This window comes from Durio zibethinus, chromosome 13 (assembly GCF_047325235.1).
Source record: "Durio zibethinus cultivar Kanyao isolate XHJ-2024 chromosome 13, ASM4732523v1, whole genome shotgun sequence".
Classification (NCBI taxonomy): Eukaryota; Viridiplantae; Streptophyta; class Magnoliopsida; order Malvales; family Malvaceae; genus Durio; species Durio zibethinus.
The window spans coordinates 21,542,817-21,559,037 of record NC_143174.1 but is presented as its reverse complement, the minus strand read 5'-3'; the positions used below and the strand labels follow the sequence as shown (position 1 = coordinate 21,559,037).

Below are 16,221 nucleotides of genomic sequence, written 5' to 3'. Positions count from 1 at the left end.
CTTGAAGAGATGTACCGTGTCAAAGAAATCAGCACCCAAATCAGCACCCAGATCAGCAAATTTGGTTTCAGGAGTCACAGTGCTCACATCAATTGACAATTGCTTAGCAATGGTGTTTTGGACGGATTTCAATGTTTCAGGTTGAGCCTAGCCAAAGCCAATATGTATCAAGATGATGAGCTTAAAGACAGATTTCATGTGGTCCAATAAAAAAAAAAACAGATATATGATGCTTTAAGTCTAGTAAGAACAAAAAGATTACGAGAGTTAAGTTCCTTACAAGAGAGCATGAAATTGCAGTCCTGAAGCAGATAGATCGATTAGCAAAACTTGTTTGTCTCCTTTGAGAATTGAATCGTTGGAATAAGCTTTAATGGATACAGGACCACCCTGCAATAAAAATTCGGCTCAGTCGTTTTTGTTATTCACATTGCACCAATTTAAAAGAGGTAATCGATTACAATTGTAATGAAGCTTTTGTACTGAGAAATAGATGTCCTGGCTGACCTGGGAATCGTAGCAAGGATGGCCAATTGGCATGCTGAGGTTGAGGCAAAAGCATCCATTTGAATCTTGATTTACTAATTAGAATAGAAAATTATGTAGCCTCCAATTAATGGGAGATATAATGTTAATTTTTCCAAGATTAAACGGAGTGAATTGATGAAGAAACCCAAAGTTGTTGATATAAATAAAGAACTTCTATAGACAAGTCAGAAGCTGGCATTGAGGCCGGAAAGTTACATTAAGAGATGATGATGATGATTCCAATTTTTTTATTTTGTTTTGGGGTCTTTGGAATTTGGAGAGATCGATGGTTTCCAAGCCAAAATTAAATCCAAGCCCTTGGGAGAAGCCCTGCCATCTTTTATTGGCAAAATTCACTAATCTCTACCTATATGCACTGCAACCTTTTCCAATCCATACCCAATTCATTTATCAAAAAGATCAACCCAAATTTGAAAAAAAAAAAGGTCCTTTACCTTTCATAATGATTTTAGATGAAGCGTATTGACAGTTTGACTATGTTTCTCTGTTTATATAAACTCAGTAACCAAGCAAACCGTATAAATTCTGATCCGTGGCATATTCTCTACTCTAAAAATTTGTAGCAGTAAAGTTTAAGTTACGGTAGTCTTCACAAAAGATGGAGTGAGAATAAGAGTGACAAAAAAAAAAAAAAAACTAAATGATAAGATTAAAAGAGATCGTGGACTGCAGCTCTCTTTTGTGGTTGTGGTTATCCGTTTGCCCTTTATATATTCAGAATCAGAGAGACAGTGCCTTGGCATAGAATTGGATTGGTAATACTGGGTTTTTATTGGATACAACTTGTCATTCAAAACCATAACTAAAGCAATGATAGAAAGGGATAAAAAAATTTGATGCTACTCTCTCATCTCGGATTTTAGAAAAAGAGTTGTGTAGTTTTGTTGTGTTGTTGGTGGCAGATTGAAAATTGAAATGGTCCCACCGCCACCGCCCCCCCACTCCCAGTTATGGCGGAAAGTGACCATACACTTTGGAGGGTAAATGGAGAGGAAAAAGAGTGTGAGGGCTGCATCATCTGAGAAAAGACGCCCCTGAATTCATTAAGTGACAGAATTCATTCTACCACAATATCAAGTGGAAATATATATACCTGGTGCTATTAAATAACGCTGAAATATCAGCAGCATGTGTTGGGGGAGAGATGTGGCAGGATATGCTAGCTAAAGTCGAATTTAAAATGGAATTCGATTTAAGCCATTCCTAATGGCACTGACCACTGTACAATTTGCCAGGATACTGTATGATCAGCTTATAGAATTCAGTTTGTGGAAGGAACTTAAAGAAACTAATTAAGATACAAATATATGATCAAAGAGATAAAACTCCAAAATAACTAGGATAATGCTTCACGTACTCTTCAAGTTTCAATCCCATTTCAAATGCGAAGTGGTGAATTCAGTTACATATATATAACAGAAAAATTAAAAAAAAAAAGAAAATTGTGGGATAGTTTGAAGATGGGTACGCAGACTTTTTCAAACAAAACAGTTTTGGAATTACAACGGGTCAAGTATGGTGGGTTATGTCATGACTTGGTGATCAGGTTTGCAGTCATTTGTTGTTTATTGGAGTTCTCTTTTTCCCATTGTTTTACTTAACAAATGGTTTTCTTAATTGCTTTAGCAACAATATGTTCATTTTAGATGGATCAAAATAATGCTCTATTAACAGCTTTCTTCTCTGGATTTTTGGATGAATAAATAACAAAATTATGTTCATGAAGTAAATGAAGATAAAAAGTACATGAGTTTACGGTAGTGAACTGTGAACAGGATAGTGAAACGGGCAATTGAACGAGGGGGGAAAGGGGAGGTGCTGCAGGTTTTTTCGGCGCTGGCCAGCTGCCAAGTATAGGTTGTCCCTTCCGAGTGCATTCCCACGTGGAAACCTGCCTCTGATTGGACCCTCAAAGCCCTGACCGCGTGGCACCTTTGTCAGCAATGTTCCCCACTCCCTCAGTGGAAAATTACCGTTTGATTATACCCGTCACAACATGTCCGTCACTCCATGCAGGCGGTCCCACCCCATTCTTAGGCAATTGGATAATAAATTCCACCTTTAGTATCAGAGTAAGAGAAAAAGGAAAAAAAGAAAACCTCTGCTCATGCAATCGCCTAAAAATAAAATGCCAAACCAGCAGCCTCCCGAGTCCATCCATATATCAAGAATTCAAAGTAGTAGTAGCTGTTGTAAAAGTTTATCTATTGTTCTCACTCAACAGTCTGCTGCTGACCATTCTCCATGCCATTCCAAGCTATCTTCATTTTGGAATGGTTTCCGGCCACTTTGGGATATAATAATCTAAACCCTTGTACCAATTTCAAGTTTTTATGTAATAACATTCACTGCAATATTAATTTGAGTAACTATAGGCCATACTATCACAAATTTAGCAACTTATTTTACCAATTAATAGTACAAGTTTTATGTAACATTCATGCATGTCACTTTGAGAACAAACCAAGTACTCGTGAATTTAATTTAATGAAAAATGGGTAATTGATTTTTGACGTGATAGTAAAGTTTAGCATGTTTTAAATTCAATCCTATAAAAATTTCTCTAGCTGATTCAGTTCGTTCAGGTGCTTAACTTTCATGCAAAGCAATTCCGCCCGTTACAAAGAGAAATCCAGAGACAATTGTTAAGGCTGAAATGGTGATACAGATGGCAATGCATGAGAGACCGTGGGGATTAGGGGTGTACCGAACAAAGACTTTATGAATTGTTTGTAAGTACGTTTGATTTTTGTTTATATTTATTTATTAAATTTAAATAAATAATTTTAAATAATAATTTTAAATATATTTATTAAATGAATAAAATACAAATAAAAGTTTGTTTGATTCAAATTCATTTAAATTTCATTTAGCACTTTTTTTAAAGGTTTGTTTATTGTTTTATAATAATAATAATAATAATAATAAAAAATAAAAATAAAAATATATTTTTATCTTTTATTTTAATTTTATTTTAAAATTTGTTTGGATTAGGTTATTTTCGTTTAGAATTTATTTATTTAAATTTAATTGATTATGATTTATTTATTATTTATAAATATATTCATTTATATATATTAGAAAATATATTCATTTAATTTTTATAAATAAATTTATTTAATTTAATTAAACTGAATATAAATCAAATATGAATATTTTATTGTTTAATTGAATAAAATAATTTTTTTATGAAATAAAAATAAAATCTAAATAATTTTAAAATTAAATAAACAAATCACTAATATTAATTCGATCGTTAATATTCCATTCGTATACATTCCTAATAACCACGCATTATTGACTTGGGAAATTAGCATACATTTATTAAGGAACTTAATTAAAGGGGCCCAAAGAATTACTATAGTAGTACGATCAGAGAGAGAGACAGTATCGCTGACATAGTTGCTGCATGGCCACAGCTCTCAACTGAGCCCCCAAAAAAAAAAAAAAAGAATGTGGGAATAAATATTTCTGCTCAAGATACTTTCATCCCCGAATTTGTGCGGGTGCTACCGTGGGAGAGCTGTTTTGTTGTAAAAGGATAAAAGGGATAAAGACATAAGAAATTTACAGGGGCACTGGTGTGAATGGAATCTAAAGGCACAGAGAGAGAGAAAGAGAAAGAAACGGAAGCATACGGGGATGGATGGTAGGGGTGGTGGTGTGGTGCTGTGTAAATGTTATTCGTTGAAAGCAATCTTTTTCATCTGAGCAGCAATATCTGCGGGGTGAAGGGATTGGTGGAAGCTGGTTTTTTCTCATCAGAAAATAAGAAACCCTCTTCAAAGCCATGTACTATTTCCATTTGCATCTTTATCCCCTTCACACGAACAGGCCTAAGCTTCTCTGTCTCTCTCTCTCTCTCTCTTTCGTGCATCTGATTAATATTTTTGTTCATTTTTCTTCTATATTTTTTTTATTCTGTTTCTATTCTAAAATTTTATAGCTATTATTTCTGTCTGTTAAGATGTAATTTGTAAGTATGCCTCACATGTTTGTTTCTGTTGTGTGTTTACTCCATTCCATTTTCAGTTTGGCCACTCAGCTTAATTTGTTTATTAATTGTTGTTGTGTATGTACTATGTAGTTCTGTCAGTTTACTTTTGGGTTAAGACATTGTTGAGTAATGTTAATTTTGTTCCAAGATGTTAAAAGATCATTCAGTTTTTTTTTTCCTTTTTTTTTTTTTCGTTTCAAAGGAGGTAACGCCGTATTACATGGAAAGGGGAAGGGGTGGCTTGGTTCAAAATCAAACTCTAATAGCTTCCTTAAGATTTATTTGCCACTAAGCCAAGAATCGGAAGACTAAAAGATCATTCTGTCATTCAGCAATAAAGGGGAAAAAAACCCCATTTTCTTACAATGAAACACCACTCTTAAGTAGCTGTCATTAACTGATAATCCCATTTAACAGCGAAAATAAATGTATTATATGTTTACTGTACATAATAATTAGGTTTCATGTTTGATAACCTATTGGGAAGATTGAACATACAAGTCAAGATCAGTCCTAATGCATCTATAGTCAGTTAGCTAATTTTTTGATCACAAGTTCTTCTTAGTTCAATGGTTATGTATTTGCTGTACATCTTAAGTGGCGAGGTGAAAGAAGACCCATAATTTATATGTTCAAGACCGATGTAAAATTCGTGACTTAAGATGTACAGACAAGGCTACATTTGCTCCATCTTGGTATATACAATTATTCAATATATACAATTACATCCATCTTGGTTCGGGCCTACCTCAATCCTGGTATTTCTCATGAGATTTTCACATCAGTGAAGAGTTAGATATATTCTGATGCGAATTGTCACGACTTCATATTTTTAACACAAAAGATATATTTTGCTGATAAAAAAAGACGCATTTGTGACAATTATCCAATTTAAAACCAACCCTTTTTCTTATTATTGATAAAATTTGTGACATGCGTGCTACAAAAATTTTAAAATATTCTAAACTTATCATGGTTTATACTAAAAGTGCCAATTTGGAGTGTCCAAATAATAAAGGATAAGTGTACATGCTGCCCTCAAAAAAATTTAGGGTCTTGTTTTATAAGTCCTAGTATAAACATGTGAAATTAACTTGGCCAAAATGTTAATTTACTTTATAAGTAGGTAGCTATCTTTTGTAACAGCCGTGAATTTCCAACAATCATTAGCATGCATCATTTCAGTGCCAAAAAAAGTACTAGGGAGAAATTACTTGTGTGTTGAAAGGTAAGCAGATCAGATGGTTTTCAATGCTTCCATTGTTAGGCTATAATGATGAGGTAAGCACTGGACTTTAGAATGGTTTTTCTGATATCTTGAGATATGTATAGTTCAACCGATTCAAATTGAACACAATCTTTTTTGCAAAACTTTTTATTTCCCTGATTGCTTTGAAGCTTCATATATAATTCTTTCTAAACAGACAAGGCTACATTTGCTCCCTATATGAACAACATTTTACATCCATGAACAAAAAGTGTCAGTTACAAATTTGATTATAAAATAAAGTGGTAATGCTAAACATAACTGTCTAGATTTCACATTTTCTTAAATGTATTGCAGCAGCTGATTTGTTTTTGTTACTATTATTGACAGCAGTCATAATATCTCTTCTCTACGCTTTATTTTCACTTTTATTGGTGCCTGAAACCTCTGATAAAAGCCGCAGGAGCCATGCCTCTGGCTCTGCCATCTCCAATTCGAGTAAGAAAGTCGAAGAATAAAAAAAGAGGTTTAGTGAAAATTATGGCAGCAGCAAGACTGAGGAATACTTCTTACAGGGGAAAAAAATGAGGATGGTACGAAGCATTCCTGTCTCTAACTTGCTGTAGAATACCTTTACAAAAGGTCCAAGTTCTCTGTTTCATAAACACACTCAAATCATGTCCAACAATTTGATTTAAACAGCAATATTGGAATATTTCCCTTCTTTTCCAGATATAAAAGGGTAGGTAACAACAGTAATGGAGATTCGTCTGTCAGCACCTTGTATTAGGCTTTCGCCGATGTTTCTCATAGCCTGGTCCCATCGTACTTGCAGACAAGATACCAGAATAACCCATCTATTCAGTCGTTTCCCTAAATTGTCCTCAGGTTCTGAGTTACTTACCACCAGTAAAAATCAATAAATTACCGGCTAAACATCAATCCAATTGCCAGCTTCTCAATTCACCTAGGAATTCCTATCTCTTTTTCATCTTGCTAAATCCTACCTACGAGTCAGTGGCTGTCCCCTTTGACATAATGGGAAACAAGAACCAAATACTCCACTGTGATATATATATATATATATATATATATAAATATATATGTACTGTGATATATTTAAGTTCATCATCACAAATTTTTTTTTTTGTTTTGTATCATCCAGTGATTGATCATTCCAGCATGAAATAGTTACAAAAATTGCTATAAAGATTCAGTGAAGCTGTCTCCTATATTTGTCTCAATAAAAGCCACTGAAATTTGTCCGGATAACTTCAATAATTTAATCTATTGTTCAACTGTTTAATTGGATAAATTGCAAATTGTTACCAGTAACACTTGATGTAATCTTCAATTTTTTTTTGCAAGTGTGCTATGAAAGTAGATTGTACAAGGTCATTGCACTAAATGAAGCTACCCTTCACATCTTTATGGCAATTGACAGATTAGTCACCCGATGGGGTATTCAATATTTGGTTGCTTTTTGCTTGGAGGTGAAATGATCGAAGGAAGGAGGCAAACTTTTTTCCCACCAAAAGGGAGGCAAACTTTTCGTAAATGTACATGAAAGAACAGGCCAGTTCAGTAAAGGAGAACTCCTAACTGCCCATTTAAAGCATGTAATAAAATGGTAACAAATGTTGATTGCCAAAACAAGGAAAAATCCAAAAAATTTTAACAATCCTAGACAGTCCCCAGCTAGTATTTATGACACCCCTTTGAGGCCCTCCGGTCTCATCCGGATCAGTATCTGCTCCTCTCTCTGCGTTTTGTACTTTGTTTTTCAGAATATTTGAGAGAAAAAACTATGATTCTTCCAACCAACTTTCTATCTATTCAGTCCTAAGTTGAAAAAAAAAAGTGAGATACAAAAGGAAAGGAAATTGATAAAATTGGTATACTCAAAGAAAAGCCTCGTCTCTCTAGTGCTTATATCCCTAGCCCTGTTAAACAACTGACCTCTTCCAAAACCGAAGACCCCATGAACCCCAAAGACCCTGAATCTGTTGATGCTGACGGTTTTAATGGCCAAAATTTGAGTAAATATGGTGAAGGTTTTAGTGAAACACCACAGACGCAGCAACCACAACCACCTCAACCACATAAGAAACAGGTTAGGAGGAGATTTCACACCAGCAGGCCTTACCAAGAAAGGCTGCTTAACATGGCTGAGGCTAGGAGAGAAATTATAACTGCCCTCAAGTTCCACAGAGCTGCCATGAAACAAGCCAATGTGCAAAAACGACAACAACAACAGCAACGGCAACAACAAGAAGAGCTACAACAACAGCAATTATCACAGCCCTCTCATCTTTCATCTCCACCACCTTTTGAACAAGAATCAAAGATAAAGTCTGGGAGAAATCCTAGAATATACCCGTCAAGCACAAACAACTTCTCTTCTTATAATTTAGACAAATTTTCGTATTCCTCTTTCTCTCAACATAATTACCCTCCTCATCCAAATCCTTGTTCCTGGCCTGCTTCTCCGTTTCCTCTTCGACCTGCCACAGACGCTTTGAACTTCACTCTACCAAACCAAACCATAGGTCTAAACCTAAACTTACATGATTTCAACAACATAGACGGCAACCTTTGCTACAACAGCAACAACCCATCAATCTACTCATCCTCATCTCCATCATCGTCATCTTCCCCGACTCTATCCGTTGTAACTGAAGAAGTTCCTTCAGTTGCACTAGCACCTGAAGTGGGGCCTACAGCTATGGCTGATTTAACTGAATCCTACTGTGGGGGAGGTTTGCATCACGGTATGGGTGATGAGGAAATGGCAGAGATCAGATCATTAGGAGAGCAGCATCAAATGGAGTGGAATGACGCTATGAATTTGGTAACATCAGCATGGTGGTTCAAGTTCTTGAAGACTATGGAACTTGGGCCTGAAGTGAAAGTTGAAGATGATGGGTACCAACCATTTGATCAAGTCATGGAATTTCCTGCCTGGTTGAATGCAAATGACAGCTGCTTGCAGCAACATTTCAATGATGTTTGCCCTGATGACTACTTCCAGGATCCTGCCCTACCTTGGTAAGAATCCAAAATTTCAAAATAAAAAGATCAGAAAATGTCAATTAGGAATATTTCCGATGTCATGTCCATTCATACCTTGGAAATTTAGTATAATATTGATCATCAATTTAACTACTATATAAAAAATCAAAATATTTTGGCAAATCCATCAGAGTTCAATTGGATTGAATAGAAAGACTAAAGTTACTTGTAATTCGCTAAATCGGATTCATAGGCAAGGTTACAATTTCTGACCACGAAAAGAGTTAATTTACCTCATTTTCTGTTATAAGGCTCGATCCAATAGATGCCACCTATATCCTCACCCAAACTCAATGTTAAACAGCCCAAGAAAGAGGCCCATATAAGTTTGGGATATGGGGTTTTTCTTATAGAAGTTGGGTCACTTTGACCAATCTAGCAGAGTTTTCAATTCCGATAATGGGGTCTAATGCGTACAAACAAAAGCGTTTATCAATTCCACTGCCGTATAAAAGTTGTCGAGATTTTATATTACGAGTTCACTTTCTTTTTTCCCTTCTGATTTTTTGTCTTGTGTTGTTGTGATTCACAGCATGGACATTGGAGAAATTGAAGGAATGGACGGGGAGTGGCTGGCTTGACATGGATTGATTATGTTTTTAATTAATAAAATCTTTGGCATCGCATATCTCCCTTTTGTTTTCATTTTAAGCCCCTTTCTCTCCTACTTTTCCTATACTGTACTACTTAGAAATCTTTTAATCTAATAAGGCTTGCAAATATGTGAAAGGTGGCAGGCCATTGAGGGAAAAAATTCTAAGGAAAGAATGTAATGCAGTAGTTCAAATGGTGTTTGATAAATTAAAAAATTAAGTACTGAATTTGTATCATAGAAACTATTTGGTATGTTGCTCAAAAGTAAGGGTTGAATATAATTTTACTATTTGATAATTGTAAATGTTGAAGTTTGAAAATGATTCATTTTATTTATCTTTATTGTCATTACATTTTATATTTCTAATAAAATTAAATTCTTAATGATATATTTTGATTTTTATATAATTATTAAATACTGGTAAAAAATACTACTATAAATAAAAATATCATAAGAAAATATTTGGTAAAAAAATTCTATAGATACTCAAGGATTCATGTTTCTATAAAAAATATTAGCTGAGAAAATATAGAAAAATGGTTTTAAATACATTTTTAAGAGAACAATACTTTTTAAATCGGGAAACTTTCATTGTGTTTCGTTGGCATTTGTCTCACACATGTTAACAAAGTAAAATCACAACGTGCACTTCAAGCAAGTAAGATTTTTGAATATTGAACAAATAGTGTGGCCTTCACAAGTTGAGTGAAGCTCCTATTACGGTTATCCCCTCGATCTTCATTGAGGATTCATCTTCTCAATGACAACCTTCACAAATCATCATCTTTAAAAGGAAAACGTAGCATTAGGCTTTCCTCCCCTTCATATTAATCTTTGGTAATATTCTCCCTTTTCTTGAGATCAACTATATGTAAGAAATCTAATCAAACCCAATTTTCTATAAGTCATAAACAAAACCCAGAACTAAAAACAAGCTTTTTAGTCAGCAACACCGCATCGAGTCACTATAATTATTTTCTAGATGCATCTTGAACACTAGCAAATTTGTAACCTTTATCCAGGAAAAAAAAAGTAAATATAAGGAGAAAATAAAAAGGATGGGAATGGGACAGATGCGGAGGCGGTCCAAATGTCGAAAAGCAGCCATGCAAAGGGGCAAGCGTCAAAGCCTGCAGGATACATAGTACTAAGCTATTATTATTTATTGCCAAATTGCCAGGTCAGTTCATGTATATGTCTTATTATTTATTCCTATGATTCCCCCAATAACATTAACAAAGAAAGAGAAGGACCATGACTCCAATGTGAAAGCATCCCCATGTTCTTCACACTGGTCTGATTTCAATCATGGGTTTGAAACAAATCTCTGATGGACTCGCATCTACGTTTGACATATCGAAGAAGAAAACATCATCATCATCATATCATTCATTGCCCAGTAAAAGTTACTCCAAAAAGTTTTTATGTCGTCCTTTTGCAAGTAATATTCTTCAATCACTCACGGTTGAATGAATCCAGTCACAAATTGCCTAACTCAGCTGATTCACAATCTTTAAATTTATATTTTTTGAAGACCAAATGGTCAAGATGCCCCATCTACCAAATGTACAAACTAATTAATGAAAATTTAACTATTTGGCCTAGAAAATGTTACTAACCAGTACTGAATATTCGAAAAGTTTATATATATATATATATATATATATAGGTAACAGCTTAAAAACAAAAATATTATGAATGTCCAAATTTAAATTTTAAAATTATCAAATATTATTTTTTTAAAAAATAATTTTATGAATTAAAGTTAAGTTACAAGCTAAAAAATATTCTTACTAATTAAAGTTAAAAAAAAAACTGAATTTTGATAAAAAGATATACCTGTCATTGTTCAAATCATATATATATATATATATATATATTATATTATATCATATCATATTATATTATATTATAACATAATAAATATATTTATCATATGAACATTTATCTGAATAATTCTTTTGAATGATATATAGTATAATTTTTAAAAGAGTAAGATAATTTCTTTTAATTACAAATTAAATGATTTTAAATTTATTTAAATATCAAAATTATTAAAATTATAATTGAAAATAAAATCAATTTAGAATTATATTTTTTAAAACGAAAAATATGAAATATGGATTTTATCTTCTTAAAAAATAATTTTAATTGTTTACCAAAAAGAATCTTATTTAAGAAATTACTTAATTATTAAAATCTTTCAAACATGTTTACAAATATAAGGATTAAATTTATTCATCTTTTGACATTATTTTTTATCTTAATTTGAATAAATAAAAATTATCATTTTAAAAATTTATGATTAAAAATTCAAATAATTTTACGTAAGACATTAAAAGTTCAAACAATTTTTCATATTAAATATTTAAATAATAAGATCATTAAAAAGATTAGATCCACCTCAATTCTAATTATCAAATTTATATTTTAAATATATATAAAAATTTGATTTCATTTTTATCACTTATTATATCTATTTTAAATTTTTAAAAATTAATTTAAAAATTATTTATTTAATCCTAATTGCTACTAAAGAATTCTTCTACAAATTTAAAACTATAAATTTAATGTATTATATCAGTTTTTTATTTTTTCAGTTTGCAATTTTTTTAAGGTATATTCTATTAATATTGTAATTTATTTTTTTGTTCATAACTTTTCTTCTAAAATATATATTGTTGTTTTTACAATTTCGTTCTTATGAAAAATAATATTTTTTTAATTTGTTTGTTATTTTTTTCGTATATCTACTAATATTTTTCATATATTGTATAGTAATTCAGTCAATATTATAAAAGTGAGAGTATGTTAATATTTTTTTATTATTTAATTTGTTTTCAATAGTGTATAATTTTTTTATTTTTTTAAAAAAGACATAATTTATTTATATTTGATATAATATTGCAGATATATAAATATTGCTATAGACAAATATGATTCAAAAAGAAGACAAATATGATTCAAAAGGAAGACATATAATTTTCTTCTTGCTATTTGAAAAAAGTTTATTTTTTAATGATAAGTCAGTATATATGAATTTTATATATGTTATACATTTTAAAGATTTGAATATAATTTTAAAAAAATTAATTTACATGTATATACTTATATTAAATAAGTAAATTTATTTTATGCATCACATGGGTAATAATTTAGTTAATATATTATAGTACAAGGATAACTCTATCGAAATAATAAGTATAAATTTCAAAGTACAAGTAGCATAGGATATGAAAATGTAAAGTGATAACATATATACAAAGATTATTAAACTTAAGTTGATCAAAATATATCTTTAACCTAATCATTTTCGTCCGTTGAATAAGTCTTGGATGTGAATACGTTAATTCCTCTAATAATTTTGAGGAATTGCATCATTACATTTTGAGATTTTTTTAAATTTGAATCTTGAGAATAGTATATAAACTCTATTGATGAAAGGTGATCATTATCTTTTATCTTGTATATAAAATTATAATGATTTTTGTTGGTGTCAAGCTCAGACATGAAGGTTGTCATAATGTCTAGATCCGTGGATCTATCGCTAGACATTGACTTGAAGGAGTCGCCACTAATCTTTTTTATCTAGGTGCGATTGGCCACCTAAGGAATCTATCATTTCAGGGAACACCTAAGTTTAAGGGTCCCTAAACGAATAGGTTTGGGTCTATATACCAGAACAATGTTCGGGAGTTCAGTTACGTGTAAGGAAGGTTATAGCACCCTCACAACGTCTATCGAAAGATGGTACCATCTTAATTTTATGTTATCCAATAAGCCTTAAAAATTTACCAAGTAATTAATTATCGAAAATTATTCTCAATTGACTCTAATACTTTTAGTAGAAAATTGAAAAAATTCCCTCACCTCAACAGTATGCAAGAAAACTACTGTCTCACTTACAAAGGCTCCATCGTCGGATTATTTAACATTAAAGAAAATTCAAGAAAATAAAAAAAGAAAAAAATGATTGTTTTTGTACAGGAAAAATTGATACTTTCAACATTTTTCCAAAATTATTTTTTAGAAACTTTAATTTCGAGAAAAATTGATACTTTCAACTTTTTCTCAAAAAAAACCTTTTTGAAAAATTTATTTTTAAGAAAAATTGATACTTTTAACTTTTCTCAAAAAAAAATTTTTTTTGAAAATTTTTTTTTAAGGAAAAATGATACTTTCAATTTTTCTTCAAAAAAGACCTTTTTTGAAAATTTATTTTTAAGAAAAATTGATACTTTCAACTTTTCTCCAAAAATATTTTTTTTGGAAACTTTAATTTCGAGAAAATTGATATTTTCAACTTTTCCTCAAAAAAAATCTTTTTTAAAAAATTTATTTTTAAGAAAAATTGATACTTTCAACTTTTTCTAAAAAAAAAAAAATATTTTTTTAAAAATTTATTTTTAAAGAAAATTGATACTTTCAATTTTTCTACAAAAATATTTTTTGAAAAGCTTATTTTCAAAGAAAATTGATACTTTTAACTTTTTCTCAAAAATATTTTTTTGAATTTTATTTAAAGAAAGTAAAATAATAAAAAAATAAAATGAAAATAAAAATAAAGGAAAATAAATGAAAATAGAAATAAAAATATAAAATATTAAACAAACCTAATACGATAATAATAATAATAAATAAATATATATATATAAATATATAAAAAAAAAAAAAATCTGGGAACGGCTCGGCTTAACAGATCTTCTGGATTACTTAACGTAGAAACGACTTCGTTTTGGGGAGGGTATATAAGGCTGAAGGTCAGTTTTTTTCTTAGAATCCCTTTTTCCCTCTCCTCCCTTCCTTTTTCTTCTCTCACTTCTCTCTAAAAGCCTGAAGAACTCTGATTGAATGCCCGTCAGATTCTAAAATTTTTTTTCAAAATCTAAGTTTTTTACCGAAAGTTTGCTGAAAAATTGATCGGTTTCTGGTAATGGTAGCCAAAAACTGGGAAGTTGGCCGAAAACTTCAAACTTGATCGGAATAGTCGTCGAAAAATTCAACCTTCGTCGAAAAATTCAATCGAAATCTAAAAATTTTCCAAAAATTTCCAGAAAAAAATTCATAAAAAATTCTCCAAAAATTTTTCACCGATTCCTAGAGCTATTCTAACGCCTCAAAACCTTTTTTCAGCCTTTAAATCTTCTTTGTGTGTTTTTTGATGTGTTTTCTTCTGTTCTTCCAGCACCTATTTATAGAAATTGATTAGAAAAGTTTTTGATCAATCCCAACTCTTTCTGAGATTTGGATTCAATCTTTGAATTCAATCCCAACTCTGTCAATTCTCAAATCACAGTCAAATTCATTCCAATTTTTTTTATCCTAATCTTAACCGAAAATTAATCAAAATAAAAAGATAAATATATTAATAGAGAACAAAAAAAATAGATAAATAAAAGAAATAGATAAATAAAAGTAGATAAATAATAAAAATATTAATAGATAAAAAATAAAAATAAATAAAAATATATATATTAAATAATAAAAATAAAAATAAAAGCTCATTGAGGCCGGCTAATTGGATCCTAAACCGGGTCTAATGGGCTTAGACCCAAATCCTATTGGATTAGGCCAATGGGCTTGGGTCTGGACTAAATAGGGTGTCTACAGTTATCCCTCTTTGCAGATTTTTTACGAAATAGGAATTGTGCAAAGACGTAGACACTCATTCAAGACTCAATTTGACACTTTTTATTTTTATTTTTTTTGTTTTGTTTTTTTTTTGCTTGTTAAAATTTTGATCAAAGCTCTTCTAAACAGAGGCTTAACGACTTTGAGAAACATAAAGAAAGCTCATCTAATCAGATGCTCAACGACTTTTGAAAAATAAACAAGGCTCCTCTAATCAGAGGCTCAATGATTTTGAAAAAATAAATGTCTCCTCTAATCAGAGGCTCGATGACTTTAGAAAAATAAATGGCTTCTCTAATAAGAGGCTCAACAACTTTGAAAAGTAAATGGCTTCTCTAATCAGAGGCTCAACAACTTTGAAAATAACTAAAGCTCCTCTAATTAAAGGTTTAATGACTTTTGGAAAGTAAATGACTCTTCTAATCAGAGGCTCAATGACTTTTGAAAAGTAAATTGCTCCTCTAAATAGAGACACCACAACTTTGGAAAATAAATGGCTCATTGACAATCATGTCCAAAGGAGTTATAGATCGTGATTGAAGAGATTTTGTAATGAAAACTCAAATATTCATAATTTGAGTTCAACATTCAGAGGTTCAGATTCGTAAGAACCTTTCAACTTCGTAAGAATTTACTGAAATTTGATTCTCAAAATTTTAGTTTCATTCAAATTTACAAGATCTCAAGATTTGCATTTACAACTTGTAAAATTCGCATCAAAGATCTTCATTTGAATTTTGGAGGTTCACATCCAAAAGTTCAAGGCTTTTCAAAGGTTCTCATTTGGCAAATTTGGAATTCATATCCAAAAGTCTAAAGCCAAAAATTCAAAGCTTTTCATTTGAGTTCAAAGGCTCACATGCAATAAAACTTAGAGTTTCGCATCTAAGTTCAAAGGTTCTCATTTAAAACATTAGAAATTCATATCCAAAAAGTTGAAGCTTTGTATTCACATCCAAAAGTTCAAAACTTTTCATTTGTTCGAAGATTCACATTCGATGAACTTTAAGGTTTCACTCTTCAAAGATTCTTATTTTAAAACTCAAATATTCTCATTTGAGTTCTCAAAATTTCTCATCAAAATATTCATAATTTTATTTCTCAAGTGACTCAAAAATTTGCATGAATGAATGTTATGACAAAAATGAAAATGCCTTCTTAATGATGCAA

The 16,221-nt window shown here is 31.0% G+C and overlaps 1 protein-coding gene across 1 annotated transcript; it reads left to right on the top strand.

Moving 5' to 3' along the window:
- Window positions 1–7,130: 7,130 nt before the first annotated feature.
- On the top strand, window positions 7,131–9,611 carry LOC111302558 (protein AAL-toxin resistant 7-like). The gene is made up of 2 exons (XM_022898416.2): window positions 7,131–8,801; window positions 9,358–9,611. The coding sequence occupies exons 1-2, from the start codon at window positions 7,735–7,737 to the stop codon at window positions 9,404–9,406; spliced, it is 1,116 nt and encodes a 371-aa protein (XP_022754151.1). The 5' UTR covers window positions 7,131–7,734; the 3' UTR covers window positions 9,407–9,611.
- The last annotated feature ends 6,610 nt before the right edge of the window (window positions 9,612–16,221 follow it).